An 18,853-nucleotide genomic window follows, 5' to 3' on the forward strand; every position below is an offset into this window, starting at 1 on the left:
TACCCTGACTCAGCGGCTTACGGGGTCGCAAATATGTCAGAGGGAGAAAGAGAGGAATTTAACGCGTGGTACGTGCGGAAAAAAAACGCAATTTTCGATTTTAAAGCCGAGGCCGTTATGTATTGTGATAACGACACAAAAATCTTGGCTGCAGCCTGCTCCAAATTTATGTCTGAATTCATCGCTGAAACACTCGTGGATCCTTTTACCTGCGTTACAATCGCCTCGGCGTGTATGAAAGTCTTCCAAACTAACTTTCTTGCTCCAAAAACGCTGGCGATCCCCTCCGCCGACAATTATAGAACGAGGCATAAAAAATATTCGGACGTGGCTGTGCAATGGTTAGAATGGGTTGCTGAGACGCAAAACATTATCATCGATCATGCTCTAAACAGGGGCGAGAAAAAAATAGGAGGTTATTATGTTGATGGGTATGCTCAGATTGACGGCCGGATAAAAGTGTGGGAGTTTCTCGGATGTTTTTACCACGGGTGTGCAAGGTGTTTTACACAGCATGAAATAAACCCTCTCACAAACACCTCATTTGGAGAGCTCCACGCAGCGTGTCAGAAAAAAATAGCCTTTCTGCGGGCTATGCCGGGCGTCACCCTCAACGTAATTTGGGAGCATCAATGGCTTGAAATGAGGCTGAGGGATGAGAGCGTTCGGTGTTTCCTCGCCCGCAGGGGGTTACCGCCGCCCCTCGAACCTCGCGACGCTTTATACGGCGGTCGGACTTGCGCGGCCCGTCTGAGGTACACGGCTGAGCAAGATGAGACGGTCTATTACGTCGACGTGACCTCGCTGTATCCTTACGTTAACGTAAATTTCACATATCCCACGGGGCATCCGGAAATTATCGAGAGAAATTTCAGAGACCCCAGGACTTATTTCGGGCTCATCAAAGCCATCGTGTACCCGCCCCAGGGGCTAAAATTCCCCGTCCTCCCACACAGAACTCCTCACGGTAAACTGGTGTTTACTCTGTGTCGCACCTGCGCTGATGAAAATAATCAAGCTGCAGCGTGCACACACAGTCAGCAGCAGAGAGCTCTGTCTGGGACTTGGACGACCCCGGAATTCCACAAAGCTCTGGATACAGGCTATGCTGTAGCTAAGATTTTTGAAGTCTGGCATTTTGAGGAAAAAAGTGATAAAATCTTTGAGGGGTACATAAACACCTTCTTAAAACACAAGCAGGAAGCCTCTGGTTTCCCTCCCGAATTTGATAAAGACTCCGAGAGCAGAGAAAAATACATCACGGACTACTGGCTGAATCAGAAGATTCGTTTAGACCCAGAAAAAATCAGTCACAATCCGGCAAAACGACAGATGGCTAAGATCTGCCTCAACTCCTTCTGGGGGAAATTCGCCCAGAGGGCAAATCTGACGCAGACCGCGCTCGTTAAAAATGCTGACGATCTGTTCAGGTATCTGTTTTCTGAAGAGTACGAGGTCACATATCTAACATTCCTCAGCAGTCAGGCGGCTATGGTTCAATGGAGGTACGGCCCGCGGCACGTCAGCCGACCGGGTAAAACCGTCAATATTTTCATCGCGGCATTTACAACGGCGTACGCGCGTTTGACCTTGTACGGTTTTATGGAGGCTGTGGCAAATCCTGACAGGATTCTGTATTATGATACCGATAGCCTGATTTACGTTTGTAGGCGGGGTGAAACCCCGCTGCCTACCGGTAATTATCTGGGGCAGCTCACCGACGAGTTGAACGGCGACGTCATCACAGAGTTTGCAGCGGCGGGACCAAAAAGTTACGCATATAAAACCGCACGAGGTAAAACGGTCATGCGTGTGAAGGGGATCACTCAAACCCACGAAAGCTGTCAGAAAATAAACTTTGACAGCGTCAAAGATCTGGTCGAGGGTTATATAAAAGATCCCGCCCTCGCTGCATCTATCATAACGCCGCAGCAGGGAATTAAACGTCATAAAAGCAGTTTCAGTTTGACAAACGTGTCATTTCAAAAATCCTTCAGGGTGGTGTATGACAAGCGGCGTCTTTTAAAGGACGGGGAAACCGAACCGTTCGGATTTTGAAACATGTCTCACTCTGGAAATACGGTGGAGATTGACCCCAGACTTCAGCTCCCATTCTCCTGTCTCATCGTTGGACCGAGTGGTTCGGGAAAGACTGTGTTTGTGAAAACATTGCTGGAAAATTGTAGCCACGCTATGAGATATGTGCCTGACAACATTGTATGGCTGTATTCTGTATTCAACAACCTCTCAGAATACAACCTCTGTATTCTGAACTGAAGAATAAAAATATTAAATTTGTAAGAGGACTCCCTGACTCATTTCTGGACGACAGCCTTTTCCCTGAAGGTCAGAGCCATCTGGTTATTTTGGACGATCTCATCTTTCAAGCAACGGATCATCCTGAAGTTGTAAGAATTTTCATCCAGTACAGACATCACCGGAATATGAGCGTCATCATGATCACACAGAACGTGTTTCATAAAGGGAAATACAGTCGAACCATCAGTTTGAATTGTAATTATATGGTGCTGTTTAAAAATCCCAGAGACAAGTTACAGATGAACATTCTGGCTCAGCAAATGTTTCCCGGCAGAAAACAATTTTTTTTGGAGGCACTTGATGATGTTACGAGCGTACCTTACGGGTATTTATTACTGGATTGCACGCAGGAGTGTCCAGATCAGTTCAGACTGAGATCGGGATTACTCCCGCACGAGTGGCCCACAGTTTATTTACAGAAAGATAAACGGATATGAGCTCTCTTTTAAAAAGGAACGCCCCCGCTCTTAAAGCGCTAATCAGAGCCGGGGCGAGGGAGCGTCACCACAGCCTGAAGACCTGCAGGGCGGAGCTTCTGAAAACTTTATCCGAGATCGCTTTGAATATATTAAAGGGGAATATCGCCTTGAGCGACTCTCAATTCCGGGCCTTGAAAAAACGAAAAAGAGTTTTACGTCTTCTGGCCGACAGAAAAACCAGTTATAAAAAGAAGCGGGGAGCGCTGATTCAGACGGGCGGCTTTCTCCTGCCTCTGCTCGCCGCGGCCCTGCCCGTTATAACGAGTCTAATAGTACCCAGAGGATAATGGCGTTCAAAGCGGCGCAAAAGATGTTTTTACTCACTCCACAGCAGATGCTTCAACTCAGTCATTCCGTTCCGCCGAGCGGAAATAACATCAGCCAAACGGCGGAAAATGATTTAGACTCGCGAATGCGAGGTATACTGGAAGAACGTACTCACTCTCCTTATGAAAAAATTAAAAAGTATGAGGCTCTGCTGCAGCGCTATTTAACCCTGATCAAGCAGGGGGAACTCGAATCACGCGTTTCACCCCCGCAAGAGACTCGCGTCGCTAAGCAACCTGAGGAGGAGGGGGTGGAGGAGGAGGAGGAGGAGGAGGATGAGACTGTCACAGAGGTCCTGAAGAATATCCCCTCCAGAGAGCGTAGAAACGCTGAATATATTATGAGGAAATTATCGAAGGGTGATACGCGCTGGAGTCCGTCGGGGGAATTTATTTACAAGGGGAAAGTCGTGAGGGGGTCTCACGCCATAGATCTTATGAAACATCTCGGATCCTCGTTCAAGAAATCGAGCCCTCCTACAGGCTGGGTGAAGTTCCTCAATATTTTACAGGAGCGGAACATTCCGGTGGCGTGCGTATCAAACCCGCAAGCCCGCGAGCAGCTTCAGAAGCTTAAAAAAGGCCGGAGCAGCTCGCCGGATGAATCCCTTCTTTTAACCGATTCGCCGGCCAGGAAGAAACTTAAGAAAAAAAAAGACTTCCAACGCTGGGAAGGTTTCTCACCATAAAAGGAGGGTATCGAATTAAAAACTGACTGGATATTATGATCAAGATTCTTTAAAATACATCGCAGTCAGTCACGTTTTTGTATATTGTTACTAATAAAACACAGACTGAAACTCATCTCCGGCCTTCATCACTTTTATTCGGTATACGGTTTAAAAAACAACTTTCAACACTTCTCTACTTAATAACAACGATGCAAAAACATTAAAGGTATGATCGGGGGTGCATTTTCTACACATTCGGAACATTTTTCACAAAAAACATAAAAAAAAAATCAAAGGTCAAAGGTCAAAGCTTCTTTCTACGTTTAAAAACGGGGGTTTACATTATGCAAACACGATAAAACTTTAAAGGTATGATCGGAAGGCCGCTCTCACACATCCACCCCGTTTTCAGGCGAAAAAAACACATAAAAAAAATTTAGGATCAAAGATTAACACTTCTTTCTGTACTTAATAACAATGTTTTAAAGCGTGCAAACACGATAAAACTTTAAAGGTATGTTCGGAAGGCCGCTCTCACACATCCACCCCGTTTTCAGGCGAAAAAAAACACATAAAAAAAAATCAAAGGTCAAAGGTCAAAGCTTCTTTCTACGTTTAAAAACGGGGGTTTACATTATGCAAACGCGTTAAAACTTTAAAGGTATGTTCGGAAGGCCGCTCTCACACATCCACCCCGTTTTCAGGCGAAAAAAAACACATACAAAAAATCAAAGGTCAAAGGTCAAAGCTTCTTTCTACGTTTAAAAACGGAGGCTTACATTATGCAAACGCGTTAAAACTTTAAAGGTATGATCGGAAGGCCGCTCTCACACATCCACCCCGTTTTCAGGCGAAAAAAACACATACAAAAAATCAAAGGTCAAAGGTCAAAGCTTCTTTCTACGTTTAAAAACGGAGGTTTACATTATGCAAACGCGTTAAAACTTTAAAGGTATGATCGGAAGGCCGCTCTCACACATCCACCCCGTTTTCAGGCGAAAAAAAACACATAAAAAAAATCAAAGGTCAAAGGTCAAAGCTTCTTTCTACGTTTAAAAACGGGGGTTTACATTATGCAAACGCGTTAAAACTTTAAAGGTATGATCGGAAGGCCGCTCTCACACATCCACCCCGTTTTCAGGCGAAAAAAACACATACAAAAATCAAAGGTCAAAGGTCAAGGCTTCTTTCTACGTTTAAAAAACGGGGGTTTAAATTTTCCAAACGCAATAAAACTTTAAAGGTATGATCGGGAGAGCGTTCTAAGACGGGGGTTACATTTTCACACGGAAAAACATAAAAAAATAGGAACGCCGGTTAACACAAGCCGTGACAATATTTAAACTCATGCAGAGGCCCTGCTAGCTGGTTACAGGAGGTATTGCAGCTTTTCTTAAGGCAATAACGATATCTTTTCACAAAATCAGAAACCAAATCATCGTTCGCGATAGTATTTTCGGAGTATAAAGACACCACGTCCCGGTACGACTTCCCACTGGCTCTGTTATACAGATAATACACGCAGTGTTGTCCGCATACGTCGGATAACTCGTGCTGAAGCTGCTTGTTGTGATACAGAATGTTTTTAACATCTGGGAGATTCTCCAGATATTGCAGGATGCTTTTAGGGTAGTAATCAAAGTCAGGGCTGAGGCCGAACGAGTCAAAAAATGTGGCTCGACCATTTTTTTCAACGGTGAGCGCTAACCAGTGTTCTCCCGGTAAATGTCTAGGGTGGGTGTTTACAATGAAATATACGGGAGGGCCCGGCTTGATCCGGAATAACTCGTCAGACGCAAAAACACCGGCAAACAGGTCTCCTATTAAGCCCCTCATAACAGCGTCCAATTCCAGGGTGTTCATCAGTAAAAATCCACAAGGACCTGTCGCTTGGAATTAATCTCCAGGAGAGAATCATAACACGCGTACACTATCAGCGTGGTGGTATGCGGAGTCGCGACTCTGAATCTCATTTCAAGTCGCAGGGTGCCTGTGGAGACGGGGCTCAGAGCGCCGCTGTCCTCCTCCGGGTTTAAATTGAAGACGTACAGCGCGTAGCCGCGCGCAAAATCCTCCCGGTCTATACAGAGAGGCTGGTCTTTGAGGTGTCGTCCGGTCGCGGTGTAGAGATTGTAAAACTCCCTGACAGAGAGTTCGTTGTTAAATTCAGGCTGGAAAGCTTTAGCCGGCAGCTGTCTCCCGTTTTGACTGAGTGCGAGGTACTCCAGGTCATAGTGTGCAAATTCAAACGGGGACAGATCTCTTCTCCCACTGAATGCATTGTGATTCACCATACCCAGAACCACATATTTGGGCATGGTTCCTAAAAACAGGTTCTCCTGGTTGCATATCCTGGAATGGCTGGGGATCACGTAAGTCTTAACGTTGATTCGTGATAACGGGTACACGGCGTTCCCTTTTATGAGAGCCGCGGAGTGGCCCAATCTCACTGCAGGGGATACGGTGACTTTCTTAACGAATAGGGACGCGCCCAGAATTTTCAGCTTGAAAGTGGAGGCCGCCAGCCCCATCAGGCAGAAAGCATCGCTGGCTCGAATTAATTTAACTCTTAGATCAATGTTATTCAGAAGAAGCCTCTCGCTGAAAAATATGTCCGCGTGCAGCGGACCCTGAACTTGAAATTCACGCGATTCGGCGCTAAAGCGCGCTCTGCTCACGAGGCCTTTATTCGGGCCCGCGTCATCCACAGCGGTCGAATTGTGCTGACCCGGGGTGTCCTTGTAAAACAAACCGCCCGTGAACTGCGATTTCAATGAAGCGGGGGAAAAGTTCAGCAGCGTCTCAATCATTGCCCTGTACGGGTGCGTCGCGCTGGACTGGGAAATCAGCCGGTCACCCAGAGTCACGTCGACTTGTGAGAAAATCGTATTGAGAGGATAATTTATGACGCCCACGCGGGCGTCATTAGCCAGGTCAGTCCCGTCGGCGTTTGTAATTTTCATTCGCAGATAAAGCAGCGTATTATTGAGGTCTAAATACCTCTCACCGTCTCCGGGGATAAAAAACTCGATAGGGCCCATGTCCGTCAGGGCTGATAACGGGCTGACTTCAACGTATTGGCTTTGCTCGATGGACAGCTGGGTCCCGGGGACGGCGAATAAATACAATTCGCTCATGGTGCATTCGGGGGAATTATTTCGCAAAAGAGACATTGTTTAAGAGAAAATATCCCCGGACAACCTCCTCTTCTTATGCTTCCTTCGAACTGTTCTGCTTTTTCCGGGGGTCTTTCGCTTTTTAACCGTTTTGACCCGTTTCCCCGGGGGGCGTTTCCGGGGCCTTCTTGAGAGCACCATGATCCCGGACCCCCGCTGCTGCTCGGGCTCCTGACTCCGTCCGGCCCTCTCAACAACGCGGCTCACTACGTCGGAAGCGATGCTTCGGGCTGCGTTTTTCAGGTGAGGTTTGGCGATCGTGTATCCTTGTTTAATCAGCGGCGACACAAATTTGAACAGTTTCGAAAATATGTTCCCGAGCCCGCGCCCGTACATAACAGGAGCGCCGTGGAAGCCGTGAAGGCCGTTCCCGACTTGATTTTCATAGTAAGGCACAAATCTATAAATGTCGGCTTTGTGCGCTGCCCCAGCCATTTTTTTTTATCCCGCCGGTTTAAAATGTAATGTCACAACCACTTTACCGTATCTGAAATCCACCGTTTGATCTTGATCGCTTTTGATTTTGATGCGTATTGTCTCAATATGTCTTTTGGAGACCGGGATGTAATAAGCGGGGTTGAATTTCTTTGTAATTATTTCCCCGAAACGACCTCCAATTTCGAACGCTCGGAGGAGAGGAGCAAAAGCGTCACCCACCGCCTGAGGCTGTACAACGTCTGTATAACAGAACAGGTGATACATCCCTGCTTTTATATCGGGGTAGCGGGGACAGCTCGTGACCCCGGGTCCACATCTCAGCCATTGATTAGGGTGCATCCCCAGCATGTACGCCGTCGGGGCTTCAAAATATACCTGGCTGGTACCGTCTCCTTCCCACAGAAACTTTTTCTGGATATCGTCATATTTTAAAGCCAGATTCGGATCTATAGTCTTCAAACGAGGGTTTATCAGCCCTGCAATAACCTCAAAGTTATCATAATATCCCGTGTCAAAATATCGCGAGTGAACGGCGAGTTTGTTCTTGCCCGTAATTTTCATCACCTGGAACGTACAGGAAGGCTTTTCCGGGATATTTAACCAGGTGTGCGGATAACAAATTTCCGTCAGCGCCACATCCCAGTCACCCTCTAGATCCAGGTGTCGAGCCAAGTCCACCTGGTAGCATGAAATTGTGTTGTCCGGGAATACTTTTAGGCTGGCGTTTGAAGGCAGAGTCATATAAAATCCGTGTTTCAGATCCCGATCCATTTCTCATATGTCGGTTGAAGATGGAAGTTCTCATATTTATACGGCCATCAGCTGGTCCGCGGGAACCCAGGAGTTAAATTTCTCGGGCCAATTTTTCCATCTGACAAATACAAATTTCTTTCCCTTGGTAAAACGTTCACGAATAATTTCTTGAACCTGATACGGTCTGTCTTTTGCTATTTTAACCTTCTGCAATTCCGGTTCATAGAATGAGCCTTCAATGATCTCACCGTCATAATCTTTCAATTTATAAACGGGCGGCGTACGTTGTGTACATTCTGACACCGTGAACATTTCATCCGTAAAACTTTGTTCATATTTTTTATCAAAAACTCCCCTGAGCTTGGAGACCCTGACTATATCTCCGACCTTATATTTACACTTCACAGGTCTCCTGCGTAGGGTGGATGCCCCATACAAATTTTGAAACACTTGATCGACATTTCGATCATTAACCTCATTCGGCCTCATCTTAATGCTTTTATGATAACTCTCGTTATAAGCCGTGAGTAAAGAGGGTAAGACGTCGATGTATCTTCTCGTGTTTTTAGCAGTAAAATATCTCCACATTCTCGTCTTTAGCGTGCGATTAAACCTCTCGACAACCGAGGCTTTCAGATCACTTGCGGTGGCAAAATGTAGAATCCGGTGTTTTTTCATTAAATCCTTGAACGGTTTGTTAAAAAACTCTTTCCCGGCATCAGTCTGCATCTTCAGAGGCACCCCGCTCTGCTTTAAGAGTGAGGCAAAGGCCTGTGAGACTTCGCGCCCTTGCTTTGACTTCAGAGGTCTGGCATACGCTTTTTTTGAGAAGATATCGATAACGGTCAGCAGGTACTTGTACCCGTCGTTAAAATCTGATAACCCCTGCATGTCGCATAAATCCGCCTGAAATTGGTTAAGCGGGTTTGTGACAAATACTCTATTTCTTGGAAAATGCGTCCTGGCAGGTTTGTGTAATGTGTATGCATCTTCCCCCAACAGGAAATCTCTGATATGCTTCATACGAATTTTAGAGCTGTGTTGATCATGCAGAGCCCTGCGTAAACGCTCCGGCCCTCCAAAACTCCCCGGATTTACCGGACTATAATATACATCCTTCATTAAACCCTCATCACCCATCTTTTAAGACGGATCTCTTCAGAATGATGAACCGGATAGTCCTTTTGCATTTTTATATGTTTTAGCGACCATAAATATTAGTCTTTTGTTTTAAATTGAACTCTGATTCAGCACCGCGGAGAGCGCTCACAGAGCAGCCTCGAGCTTTTAATAAGACCGTGTTAAAACCCCTCATTAATTCATACGAGCACCTTTTTTCCACCAAAACCTCGTTTGTATGACTCTGTCTTGCAATATGAAGCGCCTTGAGGCAACTGTTTTGTTGTGGTTTTGGCACTATATAAATTTGATTTGTAAAACATTTCACCCTTTTTCAACAATATTATAGGAAAGAACACAGGCCGTATAAGGTTTAGAATATATGCTTTATTACATTCATTAAAGTCACGCACAGAGAAAAAAGCAATTGTTCATGTTTATTAAACACAACATGCGTGAAGGAAAAAAGTATACGTTTTAAATAGGAGCTCTTGGAAACGTTAAATTGAACTCTGATTCAGCACCGCGGAGAGCGCTCACAGAGCAGCCTCGACCTTTTAATGAGACCGTGTTAAAACCCCTCAATTCATACGAGCACCTTTTTTCCACCAAAACCTCGTTTGTATGACTCTGTCTTGCAATATGAAAAACATTTCACCCTTTTTCAACAATATTATAGGAAAGAACACAGGCTGTATAAGGTTTAGAATATGTGCTTTATTACATTCATTAAAGTCACACACAGAGAAAAAAGCAATTGTTCATGTTTATTAAACACAGCATACGTGAAGGAAAAAAGCATACGTTCACGTACAAAACTGGAAAACTCTCAGTAATACATCTCCCCCGCATTTACGGTTTATTTCAGTATTCAGCTGTAAAAGTGTAGGAACAATCTCCCCTCTGGACACCCCCATCTGTTTCACCCGGCACGCTATCACATCCACAAACAGAGTGTATAATGTAAGCAGATGCATCGTATTACACCGTGTAAAATCGTCAGTGGTCAAAACAGAGATTTTCAGTAATACGTTGTACAGAGATTTTTCAGATGAATGGAGAGCCGCGCTGTAGATATGATCTGTCCAGACTCCGGGCCCGGGGCGACGTCTGATAACGTCGAAGACCCTCTCCATAGCGCATAAAGGCGGGGCGTCTGGGATCTCCAGCCTGCAAATGACTACCCGCTCCAGCTTATACGAGAGTCCACGTATAATATAAACTTCCCGCAAGCTTTGAAAGAGAATCATCACACAATTACCCATGACTGTAAAACAATATAATGATATTTAAAAAAAAACAAAAAAAAACAAAAACAAAAAAAAAGCAGGTTTTTCTTCAGTTGTCTGGGTTATAGACGGCTACCATCCCCTCCAGGTCGAGATCTGCGTCTTCACCGAAACATGTGTACAGTTCGTTGATCTTTGCTTCAAAATTATCAGTGTATTTCAGCTCAGTGAGGATGTTTTCTACCGCCCCCTGAACCCTCGCAGCCGATGGGTTGAGGAAGCGCTGGGCTAGGAGCTTTACCACAGCTGGGATGAAGGTCGGTCTCCAGAGTCTCACCATTAATCTCTCAAAATGTCCGGTAAAGAAATATTCATTTAACGGGTCCAGGCACTCGTGCTGGCGCTGGCTGGGGTGATCGATCTCACACCCGTAACAGAGTTTTTGTCTGTAACTTTTGATCACAGCCAAAAGTAAGTGTGCCACGCCGACTTTCACCGTTTTCAGGAATTCCTCTGACAGGAACCCGTCTGGCCGGTCAGATGCGAAAGATGTGGCGTATTTCTCAGCCGGCTCGAGGTCTTGTACCTCCCGCGGACTCGCGGCCTCCGTGACAGCGGGAAGAGACCCCACGCCTCCCGGGCTGGAGAGCGCGTGAGAAGGATGGATCTCGCCCCAGACCGCCTCGAGCTGAACTCCCCACGGGCTCTCGTACCCACCGCGGGTCCGTGAAGCCTGGCTCAGGGAGGGCCGGTCTCTTCCACAGTCGAGCGCGCAGTCACAAGCGATGTCGTCGGCCGCTGCAATGGGAGAGGTTGAGGAGCTCATGCTGGTTCGTCGTCCGATGCTTGAATGAGATGTGGTCCCCTGGTTTTTATAGAAATCCCCGTGCATGCGGGGAGGAGCTACGTCAGAGTTTTTTTTATTTATTTTTTTTTTTTATTTTATTTTTTATTTTATTTTTTTATTTATTTTTTTTAAGTAAAAAGAGGGGCCAAGTTTTTTCGGACTTCGATAACATCCCTCCAGGCCAGGCACCTTGTAAAGAGGCCCGTAATCCTGTCGTTGCAGGTGTTGAACATCTCATGCCAGCTCTCAGCCGCAGCTGTGACGCTTCTGACGTGGCCGCTGGCACTAACCCGCTCCAACTTAATTTCACCCTCAGAGACAGTGTCAGGAGGTCCACGCTGGAATATCACCCTATAGCGAGGCCCCTGGGCGCTGAGCCAGGTGAGTTGGAAGCGTGTTTTCTTCTTTTCCGGCGTCCGATCTCCTGGAGGTTCAGGGTTGACCGTGTCGCGAATCATCGAGCCCGCCGCCGCGGAGAAGACACCCCAATCGGCGGAAGTAAGCGCCACCCGTGGGGTTCCTCGAGTGGCAGTCTCACCCTCGGCCAGAGTGAAGAAACTTACTTGGGCATAATACGGGTCGAACGTGTAAGTTAAACGTTCGTGCCCCTCCAGGCTGTACGTCAGATCTTCCTCCGGTATCGGCTGGCTCAGACGGCTGACGTACATTCTCGCTTTTTTTGGGGCAAGCGAGCCTTCTGTTGTCATGGTGATGTTAACCGGTGTCTCGCAGATGTAGCGGAGGATCGGAGTTCGTCTCGCCATGGTGAATGCTGTATGTCACTATCGTCGAAAGGGGATTTTAAACCCTTCTTCGTCCGCGGGGCGTAATTCCTTACCTTTTGCTCTAAAAACACCGTTTGGCGTAAGTGATAAGGAGCATTGTTTATTGTTCGGGCTCGGGGCAGCATCTCCGCTCAGCGGGTGTCCCGCGCCCCATGATCGATCGGCTAATATCTTAAAAGAAAACATCATCTGGCGTGAGTGATAAGGAGCATTGTTTATTGTTCTTCGGGTTCATCACCTCGGGGCAGCATCTCCGCTCAGCGGGTGTCCCGCCACACACACACACACACACACACACACACACACACACGCACACACACTCACACAGACACAGCGTCTGCAACAGGTTTTACAGCCGTGGGGTCATGTTTCCGCGAGCGGCTCTATGCGTGGGTATTTGACCGTCTTGCTGCAAAGACTTACAGCCGAGAGAGACGGGTATTTGTTCCCCTTCTTTAATTTACGAATTAAAAAACAGAAAAGGAAACGTAATAATTTAAGAATTAAAGATATTAAAGGGGCATTAAATAATAGACAGTGATTTATGTTTAATTATTTCAGAATTAGTTAATTCTTTAATACATTAAAAAGATCTAGGTATTTTTAATCATTCTTTAATTCATGAAATAAAATGACATTAAAATATTAGACCCTGGGTGGGAGGGGAGGTATGGCTTGGAGGCGGTGCTTGGCCGGGGTTAGGGGAGGAGCTTGGGGGTGGGGCTAGGGGAGGAGCCAGGGGCGGAACTAGGGGAGGAGCCGGGGGGCGGGGCTTAGGGGCGGGACATACTGACGTCATCGACTCTGATTGGATGTGACGTCATAAGGGGCGGGGGCTCAGAGGCGGGACTAGGGGCGGGGCTTGGGGGCGGGGCATAATGACGTCATCGATTATGATTGGCTGTGACGTCATAAGGGGCGGGGCTTGGAGGCGGGACTAGGGGAGGGGCTTAGGGGCGGGACATAGTGACGTCATCAATTCTGATTGGCTATGACGTCATAGAGGGGGCGGGGCTTAGTGACGTGGCCGATTTTGATTGGCAGCTGTCACTTTTTTGACGAAAGGTGGGTCAGTTTTCTCTCTGACATATGTAAAAATAAATAAATGAATAAAATGTGGACATCAAGCATTGTAAACAATGGGACTGGAAATTCATCTGACCGAGGTGGAAAAAACAAAAACGGATGTTGACAAAGCAATACATTCAGGGTCGATTTTTCCTATATGCAGCAGGGAGAATTGAAAACCCAAGTCGCTTTTTAGATCTGAGAAAAATGTCCATAGATCTTGCTCTAGGGTGGGCTTCATAGATAATTGGCAAAGCTTCTGGGGAAAACCTGGTCTTGTTAGGAGAGACGGCATCCATCCCACTTTGGATGGAGCAGCTCTCATTTCTAGAAATCTGGCCAATTTTCTTAAATCCTCCAAACCGTGACTATCCAGGGTTGGGACCAGGAAGCAGAGTTGTAGTCTTACACACCTCTCTGCAGCTTCTCTCCCCCTGCCATCCCCTCATTACCCCATCCCCGTAGAGACGGTGCCCACAGACTAAAACAGTTAAATGTGGTCTATTAAACATTAGGTCTCTCTCTTCTAAGTCCCTGTTGGTAAATGATATAATAATTGATCAACATATTGATTTATTCTGCCTAACAGAAACCTGGTTACATACAGCAGGATGAATATGTTAGTTTAAATGAGTCAACACCCCCGAGTCACACTAACTGTCAGAATGCTCGTAGCACGGGCCGGGGCGGAGGATTAGCAGCAATCTTCCATTCCAGCTTATTAATTAATCAAAAACCCAGACAGAGCTTTAATTCATTTGAAAGCTTGTCTCTTAGTCTTGTCCATCCGAATTGGAAGTCCCAAAAACCAGTTTTATTTGTTATTATCTATCGTCCACCTGGTCGTTACTGTGAGTTTCTCTGTGAATTTTCAGACCTTTTGTCTGACTTAGTGCTTAGCTCAGATAAGATAATTATAGTGGGCGATTTTAACATCCACACAGATGCTGAGAATGACAGCCTCAACACTGCATTTAATCTATTATTAGACTCTATTGGCTTTGCTCAAAAAGTAAATGAGTCCACCCACCACTTTAATCATATCTTAGATCTTGTTCTGACTTATGGTATGGAAATAGAACACTTAACAGTATTCCCTGAAAACTCCCTTCTGTCTGATCATTTCTTAATAACATTTACATTTACTCTGATGGACTACCCAGCAGTGGGGAATAAGTTTCATTACACTAGAAGTCTTTCAGAAAGCGCTGTAACTAGGTTTAAGGATATGATTCCTTCTTTATGTTCTCTAATGACATATACCAACACAGTGCAGAGTAGCTACCTAAACTCTGTAAGGGAGATAGAGTATCTCGTCAATAGTTTTACATCCTCATTGAAGACAACTTTGGATGCTGTAGCTCCTCTGAAAAAGAGAGCTTTAAATCAGAAGTGTCTGACTCCGTGGTATAACTCACAAACTCGTAGCTTAAAGCAGATAACCCGTAAGTTGGAGAGGAAATGGCGTCTCACTAATTTAGAAGATCTTCACTTAGCCTGGAAAAAGAGTCTGTTGCTCTATAAAAAAGCCCTCCGTAAAGCTAGGACATCTTTCTACTCATCACTAATTGAAGAAAATAAGAACAACCCCAGGTTTCTTTTCAGCACTGTAGCCAGGCTGACAAAGAGTCAGAGCTCTATTGAGCTGAGTATTCCATTAACTTTAACTAGTAATGACTTCATGACTTTCTTTGCTAACAAAATTTTAACTATTAGAGAAAAAATTACTCATAACCATCCCAAAGACGTATCGTTATCTTTGGCTGCTTTCAGTGATGCCGGTATTTGGTTAGACTCTTTCTCTCTGATTGTTCTGTCTGAGTTATTTTCATTAGTTACTTCATCCAAACCATCAACATGTTTATTAGACCCCATTCCTACCAGGCTGCTCAAGGAAGCCCTACCATTATTTAATGCTTCGATCTTAAATATGATCAATCTATCTTTGTTAGTTGGCTATGTACCACAGGCTTTTAAGGTGGCAGTAATTAAACCATTACTTAAAAAGTCATCACTTGACCCAGCTATCTTAGCTAATTATAGGCCAATCTCCAACCTTCCTTTTCTCTCAAAAATTCTTGAAAGGGTAGTTGTAAAACAGCTAACTGATCATCTGCAGAGGAATGGTCTATTTGAAGAGTTTCAGTCAGGTTTTAGAATTCATCATAGTACAGAAACAGCATTAGTGAAGGTTACAAATGATCTTCTTATGGCCTCGGACAGTGGACTCATCTCTGTGCTTGTTCTGTTAGACCTCAGTGCTGCTTTTGATACTGTTGACCATAAAATTTTATTACAGAGATTAGAGCATGCCATAGGTATTAAAGGCACTGCGCTGCGGTGGTTTGAATCATATTTGTCTAATAGATTACAATTTGTTCATGTAAATGGGGAATCTTCTTCACAGACTAAAGTTAATTATGGAGTTCCACAAGGTTCTGTGCTAGGACCAATTTTATTCACTTTATACATGCTTCCCTTAGGCAGTATTATTAGACGGTATTGCTTAAATTTTCATTGTTACGCAGATGATACCCAGCTTTATCTATCCATGAAGCCAGAGGACACACACCAATTAGCTAAACTGCAGGATTGTCTTACAGACATAAAGACATGGATGACCTCTAATTTCCTGCTTTTAAACTCAGATAAAACTGAAGTTATTGTACTTGGCCCCACAAATCTTAGAAACATGGTGTCTAACCAGATCCTTACTCTGGATGGCATTACCCTGACCTCTAGTAATACTGTGAGAAATCTTGGAGTCATTTTTGATCAGGATATGTCATTCAAAGCGCATATTAAACAAATATGTAGGACTGCTTTTTTGCATTTACGCAATATCTCTAAAATCAGAAAGGTCTTGTCTCAGAGTGATGCTGAAAAACTAATTCATGCATTTATTTCCTCTAGGCTGGACTATTGTAATTCATTATTATCAGGTTGTCCTAAAAGTTCCCTAAAAAGCCTTCAGTTAATTCAAAATGCTGCAGCTAGAGTACTGACGGGGACTAGAAGGAGAGAGCATATCTCACCCATATTGGCCTCTCTTCATTGGCTTCCTGTTAATTCTAGAATAGAATTTAAAATTCTTCTTCTTACTTATAAGGTTTTGAATAATCAGGTCCCATCTTATCTTAGGGACCTCGTAGTACCATATCACCCCAATAGAGCGCTTCGCTCTCAGACTGCAGGCTTACTTGTAGTTCCTAGGGTTTGTAAGAGTAGAATGGGAGGCAGAGCCTTCAGCTTTCAGGCTCCTCTCCTGTGGAAGCAGCTCCCAATTCAGATCAGGGAGACAGACACCCTCTCTACTTTTAAGATTAGGCTTAAAACTTTCCTTTTTGCTAAAGCTTATAGTTAGGGCTGGATCAGGTGACCCTGAACCATCCCTTAGTTATGCTGCTATAGACGTAGACTGCTGGGGGGTTCCCATGATGCACTGTTTCTTTCTCTTTTTGCTCTGTATGCACCACTCTGCATTTAATCATTAGTGATCGATCTCTGCTCCCCTCCACAGCATGTCTTTTTCCTGGTTCTCTCCCTCAGCCCCAACCAGTCCCAGCAGAAGACTGCCCCTCCCTGAGCCTGGTTCTGCTGGAGGTTTCTTCAAGTTAAAAGGGAGTTTTTCCTTCCCACTGTAGCCAAGTGCTTGCTCACAGGGGGTCGTTTTGACCGTTGGGGTTTTACATAATTATTGTATGGCCTTGCCTTACAATATAAAGCGCCTTGGGGCAACTGTTTGTTGTGATTTGGCGCTATATAAAAAAAATTGATTGATTGATTGATTGATTGCTCCCATTTTTCATGAGCTGAACTCAAAAGATCTAAAACATTTTCTATATACACAAAAGACCTATTTCTCTCAAATATTGTTCACAAGTCTGTCTAAATCTGTGTTAGTGAGCACTTCTCCTTTGCTGAGCTAATCCATCCCACCTCACAGATGTGGCATATCAAGATGGTGATTAGACAGCATGATTATTGCACAGGTGTGCCTTAGGCTGGCCACAATAAAAGGCCACTCTAAAATGTTCAGTTTCATCACAGCACAATTCCACAGATGTCGCAACTGAGGGAGCTTGCAACTGACATGCTGACTGCAGGAAACTCCACCAGAGCTGTTGCCCAAGAATTGATGTCCAATTCTCTACCATAAGCTGTCTCCAAAGGCGTTTCAGAGAATTTGGCAGTATATCCAACTGGTCTCACAACCGCAGACCATGTGTAACCACACCAGCCCAGGATGTCCACATCCAGCATGTTCACCTCCAAGCTCATCTGAGACCAACCACCCAGACAGCTGCTGCAACAATCGATTTGCTGGACCAAAGAATCTCCGCAAACTGTCAGAAACTGTCTCAGGGAAGCTTATCTGCATGCTCGTCCTCCTCATCGAGGTCTCGACCTGTCTGCAGTTTGTCATCGTAACCGACTTGAGGGGGCAAATGATCAAATTCAATGGCATCTGGCTTGATAAACTCTATACAAAGGAGATGTGTTGCACTGTGTGAGGCGAATGGTGGTCACACCAGGTACTGACTGGTTTTCTGACTCCCCCAAACCCCAGCAATAAAGCAAAACTGCACATTTTAGAGTGGCCTTGTATTGTGGCCAGCCTGAGGCACACCTGTACAATAATCATGCTGTCTGATCAACATCTTGATATGCCACACCTGTGAAGTGGGATGGATTATTTTAGCAAAGGAGACGTGCTCACGAACACAGATTTACATAGAATTGTGAACATTTTAGATAAATTGGTCTTTAGTCCATATCGAAAATGTTTTAGAGCTTTGTGTTCAGCTCATGAAAAATGGGAGCAAAAACAAAAGGTGCATTTATATTTTGTTCAGTGTATATGGTTTTTAGCTGCAACGTTTCCATCATGGCATGTTCTGTCAATGTTCTGTTGTGTTTTTCATTTTGTATTCTTAGAATGGCCACCGCAGTGAGCCTGTTCCACTTGAAGTTTCTTCCTATGATCAAACAATGCAGATATAGTTTTTGCTCATGGGATAGGTAAGGTTACAGTGTATAGTGCCTTGAGGTGACTTATGTTATGATTTGGCACTGTATAAATAAAAGGAATTAAATGTGACCAAGACGACTACTAACATTTAAACAAAAATGATGCTAATAAATAATAAAGAGGGTGGGGACCTCTTGAGCAGAAGGTCCATCACGTTTGTACTCACTGATCTCCTCGATGACCACAGTGTTGTCCATTGCCACGTGTACAACTAAACGACTCCATGTATCAAACATAGCCAGTTTCCTGAAAGGAAAACAGCACACTGAGACAGTCACACTTGTGGGTGGAACAAAGTAACAACCTCATGGGTAAGTGGCAGTGGTTAGTTTACAGGTTGAAATGTTGAAGGGTTGAAGTGAGGGCTGGGGTTTTTAGAGGGTTGTGAACCTTGACTTAGTCCATTTGTAGTTACTGCAGCAATCAGACAAGCTACGTGGATGTCAACCAAGTGAAAGTGAAATGGATATCTGAACTGTTACATAAGGACCACACAGTGTTTCGCTTTCAGCCATTGCTACCCTAAAAGAAAACACTTCTCTGGCAGGGGATACCGTGCACATTGTGAATGTTGTTAACATCCTGTTTTGCCTCAACTCGACGAGGACAAC

The 18,853-nt window shown here is 44.9% G+C and overlaps 1 protein-coding gene across 1 annotated transcript in view; it reads right to left on the reverse strand.

The window, feature by feature from the left end:
- Nucleotides 1-18,853, reverse strand: part of atg4b (autophagy related 4B, cysteine peptidase) — an 89,759-nt gene that overhangs the window by 36,071 nt on the left and 34,835 nt on the right. The window contains exon 7 of the mRNA XM_034180700.1: nt 18,409-18,488. Within this exon, the coding sequence (XP_034036591.1) occupies nt 18,409-18,488 (80 nt within the window). The remainder of the gene's footprint in view (nt 1-18,408; nt 18,489-18,853) is intronic.

Source organism: Thalassophryne amazonica, chromosome 10 (genome assembly GCF_902500255.1).
Source record: "Thalassophryne amazonica chromosome 10, fThaAma1.1, whole genome shotgun sequence".
Taxonomy (NCBI): domain Eukaryota; kingdom Metazoa; phylum Chordata; class Actinopteri; order Batrachoidiformes; family Batrachoididae; genus Thalassophryne; species Thalassophryne amazonica.